Source organism: Grampus griseus, assembly GCF_964374135.1.
Source record: "Grampus griseus genome assembly, chromosome: 15".
NCBI classification, from domain to species: domain Eukaryota; kingdom Metazoa; phylum Chordata; class Mammalia; order Artiodactyla; family Delphinidae; genus Grampus; species Grampus griseus.
Genome location: NC_139009.1, coordinates 30693068 through 30718090, shown reverse-complemented (window position 1 = coordinate 30718090; position 25023 = coordinate 30693068). Strand labels below are relative to the sequence as shown.

General features: G+C 33.5%; 1 protein-coding gene across 2 annotated transcripts in view; it reads left to right on the top strand.

Moving 5' to 3' along the window:
- SOS1 (SOS Ras/Rac guanine nucleotide exchange factor 1) overlaps positions 1 to 25023 on the top strand; it is a 152230-nt gene that overhangs the window by 101429 nt on the left and 25778 nt on the right. For both annotated transcript variants that reach the window (XM_082672081.1, XM_082672080.1), the window contains exons 9-15: positions 8053 to 8180; positions 8967 to 9622; positions 18142 to 18223; positions 18981 to 19103; positions 19618 to 19721; positions 20875 to 21097; positions 22208 to 22327. In XM_082672081.1, the coding sequence (XP_082528207.1) occupies positions 8053 to 8180; positions 8967 to 9622; positions 18142 to 18223; positions 18981 to 19103; positions 19618 to 19721; positions 20875 to 21097; positions 22208 to 22327 (1436 nt within the window). The remainder of the gene's footprint in view (positions 1 to 8052; positions 8181 to 8966; positions 9623 to 18141; positions 18224 to 18980; positions 19104 to 19617; positions 19722 to 20874; positions 21098 to 22207; positions 22328 to 25023) is intronic.

Sequence of the window (25023 nt, the reverse complement as noted above, 5' to 3'; positions counted from 1 at the left end):
GCCTATAAATATTTTTAATCTCTTGTTTAGATTGAATAATTGTTATCTACAGAGGGTTTTCAAGACTTCTTCACTTCACCACCATTACTGGAAGTTCTTGCATTTTTATAGCTCTTTTTTTTTTTTATTATTTTAGCGGTACTCGGGGCCTCTCACTGCCGCGGCCCCTCCCGTTGCGGAGCACAGGCTCCGGACACACAGGCCCAGGGGCCATGGCCCACGGGTCCAGCTGCTCCGAGGCATGTGGGATCCTCCTGGACCGGGGCACAAACCCGTGTCCACTGCACCACCAGGGAAGCCCTATAGCTCTTCTTCAGTATTTGTTAAGGCTTTGCTGTCTGTAACAATAGGAAGGGGGTACAGTGAAGGGCTGCAACTCATATTCCACAAGTAGGCAAGAGAGCTGCTAATGTTAGAAAATGTATTCTAATAGATTTAAAGATATGAGTAGCTGGATCCTGTTTAAAATACAGTTTGAATATTGGGCATGTTTAAAAATCGGTTGCATTGATTATTTTTTTAATTGCTTTATTTGTTCTTAGATCATCCTTTATCTTTTTCCTCACCTAGATGACATGCTTGAGCTTAAAATATTCCCATACAGAAACAGTACACAAATTTAATCCAATTAGCAGGAACTCTAAAAACGTTTTACAATTATCTAGGATTGTTACAATCTGAAAACATAATAGTGATACTTAGAAACATAGTTCCCTGTTTTACTTTTTTTGCTGTTGTGTTATGACTTCTTCATCAAATAAACATTGTGGTATTCAATTTTTTTTCCCCTTTTTTAGCTGGAAATTCACCAAACTCTCTCCTTTTCTTTAAAAAGCTAAAAATAAATTTGGCCTTACTGTAAAAAAGTGATTCTAAGTCACAATGAAAGGAGCTTGGTAACGTTATTCACCAGAATTTTGGCCTTCCAGTTATAGCGCAGTTTCTTTCTTCTTTTTTTAAGGTGTAAGATCTTTTCTTTCATTAAGTACTTCTCTATTTTAAAAAGTTTTCAGGGACTTCCCTGGTGGTCCAGTGGTTAAGACTTTGCCTTCCACTGCAGGGGGTGCAGGTTCGATCCCAGTCAGGGAGCTAAGATCCCACATGCCTCGCAGCCAAAAAAACAAAACAAAACAGAAGCAATACTATAACAAATTCAATAAAGACTTTAAAAAATGGTCCATATTTTTAAAAATCTTAAAAAAATAAAAGTTTTCAGAATTTCTAATACTCTAATATTTAACTGGTAATAGATAATAGTAAATAATACTTTTATCATTATCTGTCTCTATCATTGTTTTTTTTCATAAATTTATTTATTTATTATTTTATTTTTGGCTGCATTGGGTCTTCGTTGCCGTGTGTGGGCTTTCTCTATTTGCGGCGAGCGGGGGCTACTCTTCATTGCGGTGCACGGGCTTCTCACTGCGGTGGCTACTCTTGTTGCGGAGTACGGGCTCTAGGCGCACGGGCTTCAGTAGTTGTGGCGCGCAGGCTCAGTAGTTGTGGCTTGTGGGATATTCCCAGACCAGGGCTCAAACCCATGTCCCCTGCATTGGCAGGCAGATTCTTAACCACTGCACCACCAGGGAAGCCCCTGTCTCTATCATTCTTTTGATCATATATACTGAAAAACTTTTTCATAGACAGTTTTAATTCCTATTATATATATTTAAATGTTTATATTAATTGCAATTTTCCACCTGTCTGGATAGCAAAGAAAGACAAAAGAGATTAAATCCAATTTAGCAAAATCTTAAAAACTGCCAAATATGGATGAAGTATATGAGTATTCATCATTTTATTCTCTCTACTTTTAAGTATTTTGTCAATTTTTATAATAAAAATTATAAATACCCATTTTAATTAATTTAAGAAACCCCAAATAAAACTATATAAAATAACTATAAACTTCAGCTAGTATTAAAAAAAATTTTTTTTAATTACAAACTTTAAACTCACTGAATCAACAGTCAGTATTTTTTGTTTTCCCTTCTCTTGGTCAAATATTTTTAAAATTAATATTTGAAATCTCAATAGATAAAGTATGATGCCATTTACTTTTTAAAACCATAAAATCTTGTCATATGATTTCTTTGGTAATTGCACATTTCAGACTAGAAATTGAACTTACCATCAGTCTGATTGCTAAAACCATTAAAAGCCCATTTTAAGAGAGAAGATAGGTACAGTATACAGAAAGTTGAAGAGCAGATATTTAGCTAAAAGAATTAAATTATTACTTTTTTTAAAAAAACAGCTTTATTGAGCTATAATTTACATGCCGCAGTGTTCTCTATTAAAATATGCTTTGTTTGTTTGTTTGTTTTCAAATTATTTCCGCTCCCAAGTACCTGTAGGGGAGAAAGTTTTTTCCTCAACCCTCTTAGAGTCTCTGGCTGGGTCTGAAAAGGAAACTGACAAAAATTAACAGGAGAAAAGCATACAGATTTATTTAATGTAAGTTTTATATGACACGGGAACCTTGGTATATTGAGTATTTTAAACTGAAGGAACTTGACAAAACAGAACCAGGGAGGTCACTGACCTTCTCCCTCCCTCCTGCTGTTCTCAAACTCCTTCAACTTAAAATATTCAGTATGCCAAGGTGCCAAATTGGGGAGTAGTGTGTCCTGAACCCTATCACACCCTTCTCCCCCACTCCCGTCCTATCATTTACTCATGAAGTTTATCTAGAAAAGCAGTGACCCCTTTGCTATCAGGTAAGAAACCTGTCACACCCAAGGTTACTTTTAGCAGCATGAAGAAAATCAGGAATTTTGCTGGTCTCAATAGGATTAAAGAGATTCAATGAAGAGAGGGGTATGAAAAAGGAAATGGGGAAATGTAGACTGTTTATTGTCCAACTATCTTTTGAACTACTCTGCTTCTTTATTGTGTAAACAAACCAAGTTCACTTTCTTGAAAACTCCTTATCTTTCCCAGCAAAACTATTCTTTCTGCACTCATTCACTCAGTGAAGTGGTCCTACTATCCATCTGGTTACTCAGAATAGAAACCTGGAAGTCCTCAACTCTTCTCTGTCATTCTCCACATCACATCCACTTCGTCACCAAGTAAGTCCTTTTCATTCGTGAAAAGGATCTTCTTTTGGATTCATCTTCTGTTCATTTCCTCTCAGTACTCTATGAGGGCCATGATCATCTCATCTCCCTTCAGCCTTGCCTTTCCCATCCTCACCCCCCACATTTGCTGTTTCCTAGGTAACCAAACCAAAGCCATTTTTCTAAAATGCAAATTTGATCACATTAGTCATTAGCTTAAAACCCTTAATGGCTCCGCATTGACCCAGGTTAATGTTCAAGTTCCTAATAAGGCTTGCAGCCCTGACTTGGTCCCGGTTGACTTCTCCAACATCTTAACTCCTCACCTCTCCCCACCCCAATCCTTCCCAGCCACCAGGTTCTACTCTTCTGCCAGTTTCTCTCAGCCTTGGTCCTGAATAACTCTTTGATTACACATGCTATTTCTTCTTCCTAATACATTTTTTGTACCTCTGTTTCCCCATAGCTAAACCATTCTTATCCTTCGAACCTTATAGTCATTTCCTTCTGGAAGCCTTCCTTGCTATCATCTCTCCCTTTATTAAGTCAGGGGCCCTTGCTGTGTATTTCCAGAGTGCCCTGTATTTTCCCCATTATAGCACTTTGTCATTCATCTTCTCTTTTACACTCTAAGCTCTAACAGCAGTGACCAGATTTGGCTTGCTCACTGTCATATTTTCATTACTTATAAATAATGGATGGTTAATTAAATGTTTGTTAAATTAATTCTGATTGGAACTTCACTGGCTTCCTCTGTAGATCTGCCCTTTTGAGTTTCATTCAGCTACTATTAATATTCTAAATAGTTTCTAAAAGTGTACAAAAGACCATTTAATTATCTCAATAAAACTTATGACTTTCCTCAAAAACTTAGAGAATTTTGCTTTAATTTCCTAATAGTGAACTGTAAGTCAGGTTATAATTTATATTTTAAGATTTCACTTTTATATTTTCAGCCATTGGCTAATTTAATAAAGATATTGTTTCATTTAAATTACAATTATGGATTATTTGTAGTGTTACACTATTTATTTCATGTATTATATACCACCTTGGCAATGGTCATCTCCTTGCTTGTCTTGGGGGGAAAATAAGGGTTAAGTAAAAGAAGATCGAATTCTGTTAATATCATTAACATCACATACTGGTTGAAATTTTATATATTTTAGGAGAATTATCTGCATATATGAAATCACTTTAACTCAAAAAATAACATTTGGGGGAAAGGAAGGAACTAGTTATGAAATTTACTTCATGATTCCTATCTTTGCTTGTGTTCTCACATTTTGTGATGAACTCATATATGTACACAATATTTAAGATAAAGATAAATCTTTAGCTTTATGTTCCAAATCTTAGACAATTATAGTGTATATTTCTTTAAAACAAATTTTTTTATTGAAGTCAGTTGATTTACAATATTGTGTAACTTTCAGGTGTTCAACACAGCAATTTAGTTACACTATGTTTCTTGATTATATATTTTGTCATCCTTGTGCATTGCAATTTACCTATTTGAATGGAATAGGTTTTATTTGGTGAATATTTTCTAAACAAGTATTTCAAGTCATTTCAGTTCTTTGGGTAGTATATTGAAAAGGACTGAGAGTTGGAAATCCTGGGTTCTGGTCCTGCCTGCCTCCATCATCAAGTATGGCAGTTCCTTTATTCTATAGTATTTCTTGTTGGAGAAAACTAATTTCTAGAAATAAAAACATATAGATTCAAGTTTGTTTTTAAAGAGACACAAACATTATATGTTTGTGAATTAGTTGAACTTATATACATTGCATCAGGTACAGCACTTTATTTTTTTATGTGTAAACCAATCTTGAGTTTTATTTGTCTCCTATCTTTTTCCAGTTTAAAGCTTCTTAAATTTAATACTATTTATCTCTCAGGGTTTCCTTTGGGCATGCGATATACCATATTGACTACTGCCCCTTCTACTTATTTCGAAAGGACCCCCCCCAAAAAAAAACAAAAAATTACTGGTAAAAGTGGCTCCTTTCTTTTGAAAACATGTATTTTATCATCTCTGTAGATCGTATGATTTACCATTGTGCTTTAGAATATGATGCTCTGGGTAAGTTTAAATACATTCTCATATATGGCAATGTAATATCACGACTTGATAATTTTTTAAACTATTTAGTAAACAGCATTTGTAAAATTAAATTGTTGCTGTTACATAGTGTTATTAAATAGGCACCCATGAAAAGCATGGTATTGAATATCACTTTGGTAACAAGAGGATGCTGCTTTGTGGAGTCTCATTTACATACTAATTGCCATTGCTTTGTTTCTGTAGCAACAATAAGCCACCCCTTTGATGGTGGTTAGCTTGAATTATTCTGCACCAATGCCCTGTTTAAATCAGCTATGTTAAGTAAAAGAAGCAAAGAATGCTTATAAGGAAGGTCATTTATTACATTGAAATTTGTTTTAGATGCTTGACTAATGCTGTGAAGGTAAATATTACATTTAAAAATTATTTCATCAGTAAAGTTTTATGGTTTTTAAAACAGACTTTGGATTTGTGCTTTTAAAATATATTAAAAATATTTTTGAGATACCAGTATATTCTGTATGTGAAATGCTATAGTTAATGATAGATAAATGACCCAGAAACTTGAAACATCTTTAGAATAGAAAATCAAATGCATGTCTAAATGGATTTGTTACTTTCAGAGTTCTTTTTATGTGTTAGAATTGTGTTTTGTATGACTTTAGGTATGTTTGCCTGAATTAATAATATTAAAAATATCAAAGGATAGAATGTAAAGGACTCAATAATATTCTGTTGTTAGTGTCAACTCTTTTTTTTTTTGCTTTGTATCATATTGACTTAAATATTGAGTGATTAAATTCTGAAACAACTCAGTGAAGTAGTTTACTCTTTAGTGGTACTTTTATTAAACCATCTAGAATTTTGCCCTTTCTTACTGAATATTGCTTTCAGTGTTAGATTGTCTGCTGCCTTTGAAGCCTAAGCTTGATAAAGTTTATGGTAATATTTTATTTGTCTCCAAAAATTCTGCCATATGAGAGGTAAATAGTTTAGAATCATAGAGATGGAAGATACTTTTAGAGATTACCCAGAGTCCAGCCTTCAGCCTACCGTTAACATCCATTAACTAAAAACCTAGTTTCTTTCTTTATGAACACTTGGCCATTGGCTTTCTTTAATCTGGCTGGCCATGGTGAAGAGAAATACTATGAGTAAAAGGTATTTGCATACTTTTTGTAAGGTAGCTGTTTTTAAGTCTCTTATCCTTTAGCAACTGTCTCCCTCCCCCAACCCTTTTTTGTTGGAAATTATGTGAATAGATTTTTGTTTTATTTAATACAAATGAGACTGAATATTTTTCTAAAGAGTACAGATTATGCCTCAGTGAGTTTTAAATAATGGATAGAAGAAATCTGAATAATAAAACCTGATTGTTAAATAGATATTACAATATATTTATTACTTCTGGAATATTTGAGCATTAAGATATTTTAAGCAAATTATTTTTATAAAAATTGTCTGGAGCATTGAGTAAGAATATGTTTACTTTTCATTCATCAGTACACACATGTGTGTGCGTGTATGTGTGTGCGTGTGTGTGTATAACCTGTATCAGTTGAAGCAAAAAAGGAATTGATCATTACTCTTTAAGAGATACCTCTCCAAGAACAAAGTTCTTAAAGTACTAATGGATAATGAAGCTCTTTGAAAAGTAAACCTTTGTAAATTACTATTTTTTATGGTTTTATTTCTCAAGTCTTTTTCCTTTATGACCGAGAGTAAGTGTTCTTAAATGTTGCATGAAAGCTCTATTAATAAACGTCATTTCTTAACTTTTCCTTTTTGGTGGCCACAAAGAGATTTATAAGGTTACTGAATTATTGTCACTTACTGTCACTCATACCTCAGTTAACTGCTTGCTTGAATTACCGCCACCTAGTTGCATTGATGATTAGTAGTTATTGATGACTCAGTTCTTATTAAGTACAGACTTTCTGTCTGGCACATGTGGCATCTTTAGCCACTAATTGAAAATGTGCTTGAGTTTCACTAACATGTATATTCCTAGTTTTACTCAAAATCTTAACATGTGAATACTGACAAAGTTCTTCATGATACCAATGTTAATTCTGTAGTAGAACTACAAAGGAAAGCAACTTGCACCTATATTGTATGTTACCATTTACAAAGTGCTTTCATTTTTAATAACAATCCCATAAAATAGGCAAAACAGGCGTTTTATAAGCCTCATTTGACAGATAGGAAAAGGGGGGCTCATAAGTCAAGTAATTTGCCCCAAGGTCACACAGAAAGTAGAGTCAAATTTTGATCTTAGGTTTTGTGTCTTCAACTTCCTCTCCACTATATTGCATCCTTCTCTGTATATTTATCTTCCTCGGCATTCCATTGCTTACAACCGTAATGTGGGAATCAGAAATCTAAGACCAAATTACACACTTCAAAAAAAATCTCATCTGTGTGTCTACTGTGGTGCCAAGACCTATGATAGTAAAAAGATAATTTATGTCCCTCATTTCCTTTCAGTAATATTTATCTGAGAAGCTGCACATTACTGCCTGTCAGAAGGTGTGATATCTGTTAACACTGTTTCTACATTTTTTGTTTTTTTTAATGTAGAAAACTTGGTTGCATGTTGATATGGATAGTAATATAAAGGAAGAAAAAGACTTCTAAAAAGAATAATAGGGGCTTCCCTGGCGGTCCAGTGGTTAAGTCTCCACGCTCCCAATGCAGGGGGCCTGGGTTTGATCCCTGGTCGGGGGACTAAGATCCCGCATGCACGCCTGGCACAGCCAAATAAATAAATAAAATATATTTTATGACAGGTTTAAAATTTTTATTTATTGTGGTAGAAAGAGTTAATCAATGTTATCTTTATCCTTAAATAAAAATGGGATTATTATTTTTTGGGGCCAGAACTGTTCTGCTAATTCAGATTTGTCACTTTTTACTTTGCAGCAGTTAGAAGAAAAGAGTGAAGATCAAGAAGACAAGGAATGTTTGAAACAAGCAATAACAGCTTTGCTTAATGTTCAGAGTGGTATGGAAAAAATATGCTCTAAAAGTCTTGCAAAACGAAGACTGAGGTGAATATTTTCACTTTTTTTATAATCCTCCTTTTCACCCTGAATATTGTGGTATAAATTCAGGGATCCCAGTTCCCTCCTCAAGTAAACAATGAAGAAAATACTTTTAGTGACAAGCTTGGTCTTTCAGAGGAAGTGACATCAAAGCCAAGAGAATTTGTTATTGTTTGAAAAACCTTTCATATTTGTGCATTTTCCTTGCATACTCCCAGACAAGACCTCCTGAGAGTCAACTGGTAAGCTAAAGGAGAGATAGAGCAAAATGTATTGGGTAGATTTATGTCAACATCATTGTTCTGTCAAAGTAAAATTAGTAGTGACTTTTATTTTAGGGATTATGTAACTCAAGGCATTAATTCAGATAATATGCTTCCAGTTTCCTAATTATAATATATACGTGGTTTTTAACTTTAGGTATTATCTACTTAAGCATTTCTAGATAAATTTTTTAATCTTTCTTTTCTTTCACTATATTGGGCTACTTTTTAATACTTGTCATTCTAAATATTTCATAGCCATGGTAGAAATAATCATTCTGTAGCTAAATTTATAGGGTAGAATTTTGTCAATAGTCAGTTGTTCTTTTTAGAGCACTAAAAAAATGTCTCCACTGTGTTGCTTTAGTTTCCAAAACTGTGCAATTTTGTAACACTAATATATTTGGAGAAATAGTGAAAACCTTCTCAGTGCAACTTTTTAAAATATACTTTTGCACTGTCATTTATTTACATGAATTGTAGATTTCCTGTCATCTTTGTACTAACCATGTTTTTTCCTTTATCCTAGTGAATCTGCATGTCGGTTTTATAGTCAGCAAATGAAGGGGAAACAACTAGCAATCAAGAAAATGAACGAGATTCAGAAGAATATTGATGGTTGGGAGGGAAAAGACATTGGACAGTGTTGCAATGAGTTTATAATGGAAGGAACTCTTACACGTGTAGGAGCCAAACATGAGAGACACATATTTCTCTTTGATGGCTTAATGATTTGCTGTAAATCAAATCATGGGCAGCCAAGACTTCCTGGTGCTAGCAATGCAGAGTATCGTCTTAAAGAAAAGTTTTTTATGAGAAAGGTACAAATTAATGACAAAGATGACACCAATGAGTACAAGCATGCTTTTGAGATAATTTTAAAAGATGAAAATAGCGTTATATTTTCTGCCAAGTCAGCTGAAGAGAAAAACAATTGGATGGCAGCATTGATATCTTTACAGTACCGGAGTACACTGGAAAGGATGCTTGATGTGACAATGCTACAGGAAGAAAAGGAGGAGCAGATGAGGCTCCCTAGTGCTGATGTTTATAGATTTGCAGAGCCAGACTCTGAAGAAAATATCATATTTGAAGAAAACGTGCAGCCCAAAGCTGGAATTCCAATTATCAAAGCAGGAACTGTTATTAAACTTATAGAGAGGCTCACATACCATATGTACGCAGGTAAGAAGCATGAACTTGCCTGTCACTTTTATTCTGCTTCAAGCTGATTTTTCTTTGCTGCACAGGTCATTATGCCTAAAATAGAAAGCAAACTGACAGCAAAAGACCTCCGCATTATCAGAGTTGATTTTCCTTTGACTAAAAATACCGTCACTTTATATTTCTTTGAAATTTTATAATCTTTCTACCACATTTACATATGTTACTTTTAACTTTGCAACCAGAGTTATAAATAAAGTTACTGGGCTAAATTTAGACAGTGGCAGAAACAAGACTAAAAGTAGTGATAAATCAATCATCATTAGGGTCTAAAAATCTTTTTACTCCTTTACCTCTTTTTTTTCTTTCTTTTTCATTTCTGAGATTATAAAATCAGTAAAAATTCTAATTGATATCCATTACCAAAATTGTGCTGGTAGTACATTATATATACAGCATTGCTTTTTCTTAATTTCCATTCCTAAAATTTATTAAATTTAGCAATCCTGGGAGTCATTTAAGTTTTCAGTATTTTTTGCTTTTTACAACTGATGTTATTTAGAGAACAGTTTCACCTTAGCGCAATTTTTAGAGACAAACATAGGTGTTTGGAGGATTCCTAGGGGGTTGAGACATGTTTGTCTTTAAATGGGCTGCATCAGATATCGTGTTTGAGAGTAAGGAACAAATATAATGATCGATTTTTTTAAAGTAATTTTATTTCTTCTAATAAAGTAACATGATAATCCAGTGTTCTTCAACTTCCCTACATAGTAGGAAATTTGACGATTGTAAAATACTGTGGAAAGAGCACTCACTGTTAGATTCACACCTTCACTCTATCACAGTTCCTTAAGGTTTTAGAACCTTAGTTTTCATCTCAAAAATCAACATCACAACAGCTGTCTTAGAATATTGTTGGAAAGAATAAATGAAATATGTGAAAGCTCTTGATAAATATAAACTTATTTTCAAAGAATGCTTTTATTACAAAGACATATAAAATCAAACACAGCTCTTATAAGTGCTATTCTTAAATAGTTGAATGTGTAAGTTAACTTCCATCCCCAAACTTTTTGCTTAAATATATTTCTATCTCTAGGATATGTGTGTTTCTGGGGAAATTTCTCCAGTTTTGAAAGTCCTTCAAATGGGTTCTCAGTTTTCTCTGGAAACTATTCTGGCACCAGTTGAATCTGGTAGTTCTTTTGCTAGTCTTTTCCATAGTGAAATAATAGTGTTTTCCGTAGGCTAATTTTAAAAGCAGTTTGGGCCCTTTAAGTGTATATCATTTGGTAGTAGCAGGCAGTAACTGAAACATGTTGAATATAATGAAAGAAGACTCTGGGATTCCAATTTTACTATTGATTTTTCACCTAGAAACTTCTGTAGTCAGTATATTCATTTTACTGACCGAAAAATAAAAAACAGATCAAAGCACAGAAAATTTAAATAAGCTGCCGAGGATTCTACATGAAAAATAGATTATTCTGTCATCTTTTTTTACATATGAAACTTATTTTGAGAGGTACAATTTTCCGTAATTAATATGACCTGTTTATTTAGTTGATGACCATCAGCTTCTTTAAGATCTAGAATACAGCTTAAAAAAATGTTTTTATTCATTACCTGAAATTTGTAGTTGCAAAATTGTTATTTCTTTGCTACTTCTGCAGGAATTTTTAAGGTTATAAAGGTTCAGGTTATTCTTCTTGCCACATTATTCTGATTTTTGTGTCTTGGAAGATTCACAGAACTTTTTATCATAAACATTCTAAACTATTCATCGTTTTAAGTACCTTTGTTTTGGGTTCTTAGACTATTTAGAGTAGAATTAGTCCTTAGATTCTTATCTATGTGAGGCAGAAGTTGTTTTTTTTTTCTTTCTGTAGAGCAATACAAGTGGCAGGTGCTAAAGAAGACTTGCTAGTGTTTACTATCACAAGTCAGTGGTATTTGATTTGGAAAATATTTTCAAATTTCAAAATTTTTAATATAATTGTTTCTTTAAAGCTCCTATTGTTAATGATAAAAATTTTCTTTACTGCTTGCTTTATTTCACAGAACTGACTTATGATTATTAATAAGCAGTTATAGAACTACAAGTAAATATTTTTTTTTCAGGGGACTGTGCCTTTTATTTTTTGAATGAGGAAACTTCAAAACAAGCAAAACTAGAACAAGCATAGCTTGATAGTTTTTCTTTAGTCTTGGCAGTCTTTTCTCCTTAACGTACACAATGCTAGCTAAGTCTGTAGACACAGTACTTTTGCTATGGTGTTTTATTAGTTACTTTTGATAGTTGCTCTCATTTACATTAATTTTTAGCTTTTGAATAGAATAACTTAAATGGTTTTATTTCTAGTTAATATAAAACACTTAATTTATAGAACTTTGCAAAGTTAGGTGTATTCAAATTTAAATTGACAAGATTTTTTACTTTTTTAAAATGTTAAAGTTTTTTTAAAAATTCCTTTCATTAATTTCTTGAGGAATAAAAAGCCACTGTTGGGTTCAGAAGTGTTGTAGCTAAGCTTTTTGACATTTTTCTTTCCTATCTTATTTTGAAGCTTAATTGAATATTTTAATTTATGTCATAAATATATTACTAGTGTAACTAAAACCCGTAAGCAGCTTTCATGAATTGTGATTTACCGTACACACGGTACGGTAAATAATTAATAAGTATTAATTATTAGCTTATTTGACTTCTGTAAGGTCTGTGACTGAATGTATTACTGGCAATATAGAATGTGTTTTTAATAGACCATGTATGAACTTGTAAAACATGAAAGCAGCTATTTTTTTAAGGTCTTTTCCAGCTCAGATGGACTCTTGGTCCTCACTACAATGATAATAGATCAGCTATTTGTTTAAAGAACTGTTGGTCTGCTCTATTTAATTTTGGTTCAGTTGGTTGATAGGTATTTTATCAGAGAACATACAGTGCAAGTTGTGGCTTACACTGAAACAAAAACTAAAATTTAACTTGCATATTTTTATTACATTGTATAGAATTATAATAAGAGACATTGGCTGTAATAAATGAGAAAAATCCAATAACTAATAAGCACTACTTTCAGACATTATCATAAAAGAAAACTTGTTTAACCTTACTTAATTCAGACTTCATTGTGGCTTCAACCAGCTTGATCACTCAAGTGTTTTAACAGTAATTTATGAAACAGAGCTATAGATCTTAGATGATCAATCCTTCACTTTATAGACCAAAACCCAAGGCCCCTGCAGTTTGTGATTTGCCAGAAATCATACCAGTTAATTGCAGAAAGAGGACTAGAAATTAGGTTTCTTGACTCTTGAAATAGAGTATACTTGATACCATGTTACACTGACTCATGAATTTTTTCATTTTTAGAATATAATTTTTATTATGTATATTGAATAGTAAAAATAAAGAGAATTACTTGCTTGGTTTGAATTGCTAGTAATATAAACAGTTTGTTCACTTCTGGGCAAACACAGGTCTACTATGAAGATATAGTCAGAGTACTGTTATTTTTCTTACTGAAATAGGTAATAAATTCTGACTATAGATAACTTCTATTTTAATGCATAGATTTTAGTTTGTATTTAGATGTTGGTCATTATAATTTTAGTTTTTAACAAAATCCAGTCAGTCTATTGGTGGTGTTTGCTCTGTAAATGTAGGTGAATTAGAAGGTGCTTAACTGTTGCTCAAAAGAATTGCAACAGGGTTTTATGTGGGATCTAATTTATAGTGCCTCAGGTCCAGTGTTTCTAGACATACAATAATTAGTTAACTACATCAGAACTTCAGAATTCATCTGAAATGGTGTGGGGGGAAATTGTCTAGTCAAGTGGATCATTCTGCATCTGGTAAGGATGTGAAGAGACTTTTACCTACAGTAAGAAAGCACAAAGCAATATACATAAAAAGCAGAAGATGAAAGTAGGAATTTCACTTCTGTTACAGAGTTATAGGAAATAATTTAGTACAAATTAATTATTGAGACTTTAAAACAACATGGGTGAAGAAATATGGTATGTCTGGTTTTGATAGTCTCTCTTAGAGAAATGAGATGACTTTGTGGTAGGGGTCTTTCAGAACTGACATTATATGGAAATAAAAGCTTTTCATACTGAATTGTGGGGAAAAGGTGTTTCCCATGCATGGTGAATTTCTCTTTTAAAGAAAATGGTATTGAAAAAATTTAAGCCAGTTGATATTTTTCTTTAAAGTATTTACTGCTATTTTATGCCCTCATATAGAAAATTTGCAAAAATCTGCGTTAGATTTCTTTGGAGTTTGTGTCCTGTATAAGCTCAGTTCGGGTGTTTTAACTTTTAAAAAAATCTTTTGAACGAATTTTTGATCTATAGGGCAGTGCTGTTCTATTTTTAAACTCTCTGATTTTTTTTTTAAGTGTGTGTGCGTCAGCATAGCGTCTGTTTCCTTTTTTAAGGAATTCAAGAGTGATTGTTTATAAATCCTTGTTGAGGAGCTTATTGTTTCTTGTAGCGTTTTAAATGGCTGTATTAAAGGGAGAATTATCACATGAACAGACATCCTGATTAACGGTGTTTCACTATGGTGGTTGGGGGAGGGGTATTTACATAAATAACTCTATGTAACAAATATTTCATAAATTTATTGACCTTGCCAATAAAAATGTGTTAAAAAAGGATTAAATTTATCACCTCGAATCTAGTATGCTGTATTCTGAACATTAATGTAAATATACTCTGATTTCCTAAGATTTTGAAGAATTGTACAATAAAATATTATCAAAGAAAATAGCTTTAGAATGAGGGAGACAGGCAGCTAGAAGGCCAGCAGAAAATAGAAAACACGGCTCATATTTGAAATAGCCTGGGCCGAGACCAGGGACTTGATGGTAGAGTTGGCAGGTACTTGTACACACAGAGAGGTTGGGTAGACGGAGGCGGAGCAGCTAGTGAACATGGTGGACATCTGAGTCCAGGGCTTTGAGGGTAGAAAAGAGTGTTACCTAAAATGGTGAAGAAGAAAAACCACAGAGGATGTTTTTGCCATTGCTCGTATTGAAATCCATTAGGGGTTGTGTTTGAGAAAGAGGTTTGTGGAATTACATCCACTAGCAATAAACAGAAAGAGGAGAATATCGAAATAGTTGATTTTCAATTTCTCCACAAATATTTGTGCTTATGTTTTAAAACCAAATCAGCCTGGCTTTTATATTTTTAACGCATTTGCCTTCCATCTGTCTCTGAAACATCACTTTATAATACAGGTAGATAAGAGGCAGTGTAAAACTTAGCTATTATCATTGTCTGATAAATGTAAGTAGGTACTTTGTTTTCCTATAAAATTATATAACCTGTCCTTATTGACGGATACTTTTAAAATATCTAAGTATTTTAGTCCTTTGTATCATCAATAAGATAAAGGTTTCCAGTGATTAGTGTGACATATGTGTCACTATCACTGAAATGGAGAAATCAATAGAAATAAAAATAGCTTCTGGAATATGGAATTTTGTGCAAAATTTCAAATACAGATGTTATGTCCTCTCTTAATGTAAGTTTTTCATTCATGAGCAATTTCCCACTGCTTTAGAAACTAGAAACAGAGCCTAAATTAATACAAGCCTGGGAATATATGCAGCCTTTAAGATGTTTTTTGAAAGTACTTAAACTCTTGCCAATTTTTCTTGGTTTATTTTTAGCTTCTGCTGGTTTTTTCTGTTGGCAAGACTGCTCTAATTTCTAATCAAGCTAAAAACAACTTAAACTTGAGTCACTTTAGAAGTTAATACAACAGTGATGATTGTGGGAGTGTTTATTGCACCGCCAGCTTCAGAAACTCCTCTTCTGAATAGTGTACAGGAAGGTACAGCTGCTACTTCCTAAAATCTGGAAGAAGGCTTAACAAGAATTACAGAATCACAATTAGACTGCTAATTTCTCAATGACTTTAGTGCCTTTAACCAAGATTAGCAGTTTACAGCTTCATTCTGAATTAATCATTTATGTGAATTTCTACAGTGATTATGTAACTCATGGATTCATTCTTTATATTTAGCTCTCACAGCTTTGGAAACCTTAACAGATCCTTTAATCCAGGGAGGTCAGGTGATATGGCAGAAAAAAGCAGTAAATCAGAAATCACACGATCTAGATTCTGGTTCCATCTCTTTCACTCTATTGTGTGACTTTAGATAACTCTTAGTTACTTCTGTCATATGTAGAAAGGGAAAAACAGCAGCCGCCCTGCTCACTTCACAGAAATCATACGGAATGAATTATGTGAATGCTCTTTGAATTCATTACGTAACAGACATCAGGAATTGATGTGATCCCTTTTGACTGATGTGGCACTGAGGCACATCATGACTTTCCCAGCATTGTCATCAGTTAGTAAAGCACTGAAATGGCCAGAAGTTTTGGTATAAGATGAAAAGGCTGTTTTAAAATAGTTTGCCTTTAAAAATAGCCAGTTTTCTTAAAACATACTTTAATTCACTTAGAACTTGCTTTTATTGTTTTTCAACTTAAAAGTATCTTTGATATCCCACAACTTTTTAGCCTGACTTAGGTGGCAGTTGAGAAGAAATGGATCTGGATATTGATTTTAGACTTTTAGACTAAAATAAACTTTTCTTTTAAAAAAGGGAGAGGTTACCCTTAATTTTGGAACACAGCTCAGGGATATTTGGAGCACTCTGTACTAAGGGTCTGGCCTCTCCAACAGTGACAGCTCAGCATCTCTACAGTGGCCACTGCTTTTGCTTCCTAAGTACATGATGTTTGAGTAGCCTCACCTTTACATATAGATTTGCAGAACAGGAAGAAGATTCTTGAAAGGGAGGATTGTGATGAAACCGATATAAATCTCTGTTTTAAAATCTTGTACAGCCTTCTGTTTTAAAATCTTTTCTTCTGGTTGAGACATTAGTCTTTAACGTTTGAGGAACTCTGTAACTGAAGACAAACAATAAAATACCAACAAAGAGGAAATTACTAAAGGATTGTATCTATTTAAATCACTTTTATCAGTAACCCACTCTAGCCTCAGAAGGTATGAAGCTAAAGGAGAAGAGGGCCATTTAAAACCAATATATTTTTATTATGTAAATTTTTCTTTAACTTAAAAATTTATTATAATCTTAAATTCAAGGTTGTCTGATATTTAAATCAATTCATTATCTTGATGACCACATATACCAATAGATTGGAAAGAGATTTCTATTTTATGATAAATCCATGAATTTGATTTTGGCGGGCGGGGGGGAAGTTAACATAGTTATTTTATTTTAAGGCTCAATTTAGGGTGATTCTTAGACAGAATCAGACTAAATAGAGATTTTCCATGCAAATGAATTTGATTCTTGCTAAATCCTATGCTAATAACAGACATTGTATTTCTTATAAAGAATCCATAGTGTGTAGCCTAACAAAAATAAAGGTAGTTGCTACTCTCAATAAATTTATCATTAAATTATAGCTTACCATTCCTTAGTGATGTGAAGCAGGAAAAGGATACTCCCAATAAAAACACTCAAGTTAATGAATTCTCCCCTCATCCTTTTTAAAGACTCTTACAACTAAATGTGGACCTTGATGAAATTTGAGTTACAGTGAGTGGTGAGTGTTTTTTTTATTCCCCATTATGGGAAGATGTCTCCCGCCACCCCCAACTCCCTTTATGCAGATGATAGCCCAGGTCTCTTGTGCTGATGACAGCAGCCTTTCTCCACAACTCTGGGAGAATACTGTCAAGGAGAGACTCAAGTAGGCAGGCCTGGAGAGGTGATCACACTCAGTCAGCTTCCTGCTTTACTTCATGAAGTATGAATGAAAAGCAAATCCTTTCATGGAAGGAGTTGAAGACTCCCGCTCTTATGATTGAACTCTCATTGCGTCTACTTGCAATGAAAGTAATTAAAAGTTGTGAATAGAGCCAAATCAACATATTCTTACACATTTAATAGTTTTAATAACATAGGTATTTATAAGCATCTTTTAGCAGTTTTAATTAAGACTTTTAGCACATAAAACCATTTAGAAACTATTTAACTTAATCTACAACATTATGAGATCCAATTTCCAGTCCTATGCTCTATTAACATGATTTAAAGAAATCCAGATAACTAATCCAGATAAACTAGTCTGAAGAGCAGGAAAAGTAATGGGTTATTGCTGTGGCCTTTCTGTTTACAAGGGAGATAAACCAACTGGTGATGTTCTGAGATCCACATAGCACATGGAAGCTTGCTTTTATGCTCTGCCTTTCTTCCCTTTGTATTCCTGTGGCCAATAATGAGTTTAATATCAGCTAGTCAGAGTGTGCAGAGGTCAAGAAATAAGTTGATGTAAAATTTTAGTATCAATGATTTTGCCACTAATTTAGGAAGAAACTAAAGTTAGCAGTTGATTTCAAAGTCCAAAGCATTCTGTGTGGTCAAAACATTTTGGGACTTTTAAAATTGACTATTTAATCTCTTTTGAAAATGTAAATAATAGTTTTAATCATTCTGAATAAAAGATTTTAATAAGATATTTTTCCTTTTTCTTCATAGATCCCAATTTTGTTCGGACATTTCTTACAACATATAGATCCTTTTGTAAACCTCAAGAACTACTGAGTCTTATAATAGAAAGGTCTGTCAATTTAAAATGTTTAAATTCTTTGTTCTTTTTTTTAATGAGATTGAGCTAAGATATGGAAATATATTGAATGAGCTTTAAGTTGTCGTTCATGAATACCTTAAGAAGAAAATCTCTTGGATGACCATTTATTTTATAATATGTTAGCTTTGATTATTTAAATACAAAAATAGGCAGACTTTTTTACATGGAAACTCAGTATGTGAAATTTCAAATTTACAGAATTAATCAAGTTAAAGACTATAAAAATGTAGAATTTAGGCTCTGGAAATTCAAATTTTAATGATTTAAATGTTCTAAACAGAATTTTTCAAATACACCACATGTTGAGGAAAATAGAGTGAACAAGTACTGTAATCAAGAAAAGTGTTTCATGTACCCAAAGAGCAGTCAGCTTTTCAGATCTTACCCTTAAAAAGTTTTATGTTGGCTGATTTAGAGTAATTACACAAGCCAAAAATGAATATCATTCCCTTAACTTTATAATCACACTTATTTTTAGACTTTGCATGTGTTCTTTATTATGTTTCTAGTTGGTTTTATTTATATTGGCAAGTATTAATTTCCTCTTAAAAAATTAAATCATTAGTCTTTACATTATAGAATCCTCACTTGTTTTCACTGATGTGTATATCCTTAGTATTTTTTCCAGTGCTCTCGATTGTGCTGACTAGTGAAAAGATTTGTAGTTTTCTGTTTGCATAATTTGATATCATTGATCTTTTCATTAGTTTGTTCTGTTTTATGTTAGGTTTGAAATTCCAGAGCCTGAGCCAACAGAAGCTGATCGCATAGCTATAGAGAATGGAGATCAGCCCTTGAGTGCAGAACTAAAAAGGTTTAGAAAAGAATATATACAGCCTGTACAACTGCGGTAAGCATTAAATAAGTAACTGAAGTAAATAAGCTTTTGTTGAATTTTTGTTTCAGAGTTAAATAAGGATGTTTCCCAAGCAAGGAGGAAGTAACATGTAAAATGAATGAAGTAAAGAGGAGTTATCAGAAATTACTGTATAAGTCTTAATTAACATAGAATTTTGAAAGTGGTAGGCCACTTATAAGATTAAAGTTGACCCTTGAACAACGTGGGGGTTAAGGACACTGACCCTTGGCACAGTAGAAAATCCACAGTCAGCCCTCTGAATCTGTGGTTCTGCATCCACAGATTGAACCACCTGCCTAGGGTATAGTACTGTGGTATAGATTTAGTGGGAAAAAAAAAAATCGAAGTATAAGTGGAGCCGTGCAGTTCAAACCCTGTTATTCAAGGGTCAGCTGTATTTAATTTGGTAAGAGTTACTCTGTTTTCATTTATACCACTCATTGTGATAAATGTTTATGTCCGAGTTCCCATGTAATTTGATTCTTCTTCTGTGTTAATGCCATAGAGTATTAAATGTATGTCGGCACTGGGTAGAGCACCACTTCTACGATTTTGAAAGAGATGCAGATCTTTTGCAGCGAATGGAGGAATTTATTGGAACAGTAAGAGGTATTTTTTTTTTAAGTGCCTTAGTTTTATGTGTAATAAAAGTACCAATATGGTAACTATCAACTGACATCAGTACTGCTCAGTGTAGTTAAGAGGTATTTGTAATAATGCCAGCATAACCAACTGGAAAAGTTAAAATTTTTTGCCAGTTTTGACCTACAAATTGTTTAATAATCATCCTGTTGATCCAGTGAATTTTCATTTAGTAAATCAACTTACTGATATTTTGGAATTGGATAGAAAAAGGTCTCAATTTATGCTGTCTTAACACATCTGAAAATATGTGTACCAAAGGACAATTAGGAACTGTTGTGCCATTATAACACCACGATGGAGGTTGACTGGGACACAATTAGGTGAATAGTGCATAACATATCAGAGAGGCAGCAGAGCATACTGAACCTGAGAGCCGAGAAACAAGAGTTCTCTTCCAAACACTGCCACTCACTAGATAAATGACTCTGGCAAAATCATTTTGATTCTTTAGACTTCAGTTTCCTTTTCAGTAACATGAGGAGCTAGGCTTGATGATCTCCAGTTCCCCTTCTAGTTTTAAAGATACTTTGATTGTATAGGTCTAAGGATGTCCTAGACAAACTTGTTTCTATTTCCATCATACACTTTAAATGAGAATCAAAATATAAAGTGTTAAATAATAGTACTTTCATGCATAGTACAGAACGAAGCCACATCGAAAGCTCACACAAAATGAAGGAGTCCTCTGCACTGTTTGGTTTATAAAATGCAAAGTTTGTTAGATTAACAGCTAATGTTGTATGTTCTATCATTATAAATCTTATTTGTGCAAGATATATCTTTTTTGGAGAGGATTATAAAATAATATTTTGAACTGAAGTTTAGAACAATAGAGGTGAAAAGTTTCTACAAATAAATTACTTTCTCTTATTTAAAAAGGATATGAAAGAATATATACCAAACTATTAACAGTGGTTATCCACTTGAAGAAAACTGAGATTGGGATAGGGAATAGGGAAACGGTAAAAAGGGAACTTCATTTTTTAATTTTGATCATTTGAACTTTTTATAGCAAAGATATATTCAAGTATCACTTATACGATTTTAAACTATTTTTTTTAAAATAAAATATTGACTAAAATGTTTAAACGTTATTTTTAATGTAATGTTATTTCAGGTAAAGCGATGAAAAAGTGGGTTGAATCCATCACTAAAATAATCCAAAGGAAAAAAATTGCAAGAGACAATGGACCAGGTCATAATATTACATTTCAGAGTTCACCCCCTACAGTTGAGTGGCATATAAGCAGACCTGGGCACATAGAGACTTTTGACCTGCTCACCTTACACCCAATAGAAATTGCTCGACAACTCACTTTACTTGAATCAGATCTATATCGGTATGTAATTTGATGTTCAAGCTGAAAAATCCTTTCAAATGAGTTAACTTTTAAAATGAAATGCTGATCCCTGCCATGTAGGATTGTTATAAGACATAAATGAGATAGTACATGAAGTCTTGTAATAAGGCCTGATGTATGGAAGGCTCCTCTTTCACTCCCTCATCCTCTTTTCTCTATCTGGATTTACAGCGTCTCTCTTTCTGCAGTCACCCCTAGTTGGTAAAGTTAAGTTCAGATCCTGGCTTTACCAATTGTTGGCTTGGTATCCTTGGGCAACTTTAACCTTCTGGTGTAACTTTTATCCCTCTGCTGCTTAGTTTCCTCAAGAGTAAAATGGGGCTAATGATGGTACCTACTCCTGGAGCTGTTGTGCAAGGTTTAAAATAGTCCATATATTTACAGCATGTAGCACATTGCCCAGCACAGAGTAAGGGCTCAATGAGTTAGCTACTGCCATTGTCATTGAGAACTTAAGTAATTGCCATTTAGCCTTTTATAGTTTTCCTACATTGATATAATTACTATCTCAAAAAAATGTCTGTTTCTAGTTTTAAATTTGGACTATTTAGATTTCAAACTATTTAATTTTGTAAAAACTAAATGAAAAAAGGAACTAAATTTATAGATCTCCCACCAAAAACCATCACTGTTTCCAAAATCAGTGTTAGAATGTATTTTATTTCTTTCCCAGTACCCTTCCCAGGAGGGTTTTTTTCCCCCTCCTTTAGGAGGGGAAAAAAAAAAAAAAGATTTATGAATGCAGTGATTACTATACCCTCATTGGACTGATTATTATAACATTATCATTTATTTAAAAGAATTATCCCAAACTACTTTCTCACCCTAATTTGTTAGATAATATTTATAAGTGCTGGGAAAGATACTATGAAGAAATCCCAACCTTGCCCAAAGCAAAATGGTACTATAAAGCAGTAAAAAAAAAAGTACACAGGTACATGCATACAAAGTTTTTTTAAATCTATAGAAAACAATGCAAAATTATAATGTTTTTGTTCTTGTTTTCATAAACCTTTTACCTCATTTACTTAATAAAACAGTATACTAGAGGGAAAAGTATCACATAGAATTATGTCTTGATGATTTTAGAGCTGTACAGCCATCAGAATTAGTTGGAAGTGTGTGGACAAAGGAAGACAAAGAAATTAATTCTCCTAATCTTCTGAAAATGATCCGGCATACCACTAATCTCACTCTGTGGTTTGAGAAGTAAGTATTACTGATCTTCTTACATTTCATAGCAGTTATGTTATAAATTTCACTGCAATTCTATTTGTCTCATGTCTTTTTTGTTGTTCCTCTGTTCCTCCTTTTTTTTGCACTGAGTGAATAATTTTCTAATGCAGCATTTTAAGTTACTTTATTAATGATTATTTTTAGGTTTGCCACATACATCATAACAGAATTAGCTTCAGATTTATACCAGAATTCTAGTGATATGTAGAAATGTTACTCCTCTGTGGCTCTATTCACTCCCTCCCTTTTGTGGTATTATAATATATATTACATATAATTAATGATGTAGATCTAACAATACGCTGTTATAATTATTGCTTTACTACCATTTGCCATTATTTTCTTAGCCTGTTACAGCTTTGCTCTCACCCACTCTTTGTGTAGTTATTGGCAATGTATTTCACATACATTACATTTCTCTATGTTATAGGCCCAACAATACATTACATACACATTATTTTATACAATTGCTTTTTAAATCAGTTAAGAAAAGCAATAAGGAAAAAAATAGGTATTTATAATGTTTTTTATAATCATATAATTACCTTTACCAGTGCTCTTTGTGTGGATTCATATTACCATCTGGGGTCACTTGCTTTCAGCTTGAAGAACTTGCAGTACAATTTCTTATATGGTGGGTCTGCTAGCAACAAATTCTCTTAGTTTTTGTTTATATGGGAAGGTCTTTACTTTGCCTTCATTTTTTAAACAATACTTCTCTCTTCAAGTTTAACTATTTTTTTCTTCTGTCAGTTCAAATGGACTATTGAGTCCCTCTAGTAAAATTTTTATTTTAACTATTGTACTTTTCAAATCCAGAGTTTCCGTTTGGTTTCTTTTATAATTCCTGTGTCTTTTAGGATACTCCCTATTGGTGCACATTGTAATCATACCCCCCCCTTTACTTTTTAAATACACTTTCCTTTAGTTCTGTGAACAAATTCAGAATGGCTACTTTGAAATCTTTTTTTGTTAAATCTGACATATCAGGTCTGTCTTGCAGGCAGTTTACTGTTGCCTGTGTTTTCCCCCAGTGAAGCCTGACATTTTAGAGGTCAGAGGGGTAGGGAGCCCTGTGTTCTTGGCTGTCTGGGCTAACTGCCCCCCACCCTACCAACCCTGCAAGGTTCTCTGAGGAATGAGGGTAGAGGAAGTCTTGGTTCAGATACTACAAACTCTTGCCTCTCTTACTGAATTGTTGTACATTTCCCTGAATAGATGTTTCTCTGTCTTTTTTAAAATTAATTAATTTATTTGTTTGTTCGTTTATTTATTTATTTATTTTTGGCTGCATTGGGTCTTCATTGCTGCACGCAGACTTTCTCTAGCTGCAGCGAATGGGGGCTACTCTTCATTGCGGTGGCTTCTCTTGTTGCGGAACATGGGCTCTAGGCACGCAAGCTTCATTAGTTGTGGCACGTGGGCTCAGTAGTTGTGGCTCACGGGCTCTAGAGCACAGGCTCAGTAGCTGTGGTGCACGGGCTTAGTTGCTCTGCGGCATGTGGGATCTTCCCGGACCAGGGATCGAACCCATTTTTCCCTGCATTGGCAGGCAGATTCTTAACCGATGCACCACCAGAGAAGTCCGAGTAGATGTTTCTTTATTTGCCATTTGCTCTTAGGGCCATTTCCAGAGACTGCCAGAACTTTATATATGTAATTATATGTATAATTTTCACCAGTTTCCCTGAGGAGTAAGTAAACAGAACTTCTTACACTGTCATGTCAAAAGTCCAGAATCTCAATACAATTTTATAATTGGAGCCAGATATTAGAGTTATATGTATTGGCCATATTTTTTATGATCTTGACCCATATTTTATAAGGGTGATATGAAGTTGCCACAGATCATATTGGCATTATCAGAACACAAGACCAGTGACATAAAGGAATGACTGGAATGTGAGCTAGAGTGTGGATAAAGACCAGAAAGTAATTCCTAACGAGAAATAAGTCATCTGAAAGTTAGGACTTCCTTCTATTTATGTTATTACTTCGTAGCCTCTAAAAAGTAAAACTTTGGAATTTGCCCGCTAACTGTTGCTTCCTGATTTCTTCTTTATCAAGTCAAATAACTACACTTCAGTTGCAGAAGCACTTTGCCATCATAATAATTAAAAGTTATGTCTATAAAGAGGAAACATAACTCATAAGACATACAGACCATTTTCATTTCTGTCCTATTTTTTAATAGATTACTGAGAAGGCAGCCATTTCCTGATCTTTTTCCTTTCTCTTTTTGCTTTTTTTAATTGTGGTAAGATTTTTTTCATGTACAAATACAGTATTATTATCTATAGGCATAATGTGCAGCAGATCTCTAGAATTTATTTATCTTGTGTAAATAAGTGCTAATCAACGTGAACATTTATACATGTTGATTAGCAACTCCCCATTTCCCCCTCCCCCAGCCCCTGGCAACCATCATTTTGTTCTTTGCTTCTATGAGTCTATTTTAGATACCTCATATATGTAGAATCATGCAGTATTTGTCCATCTATGACTGGCTTATTTCACTTAGCAAAATGTCCTCACTGTTCATCCATGTTGTCATATATTGCAAGATTTCCTTCTTTTTTGACTGAATAATATTCCATGATACATGTATTTCTCATTTTCTTTATCCTTTCATTTGTAGATGGACATTTAGGTTGTTTCCACATTTGACT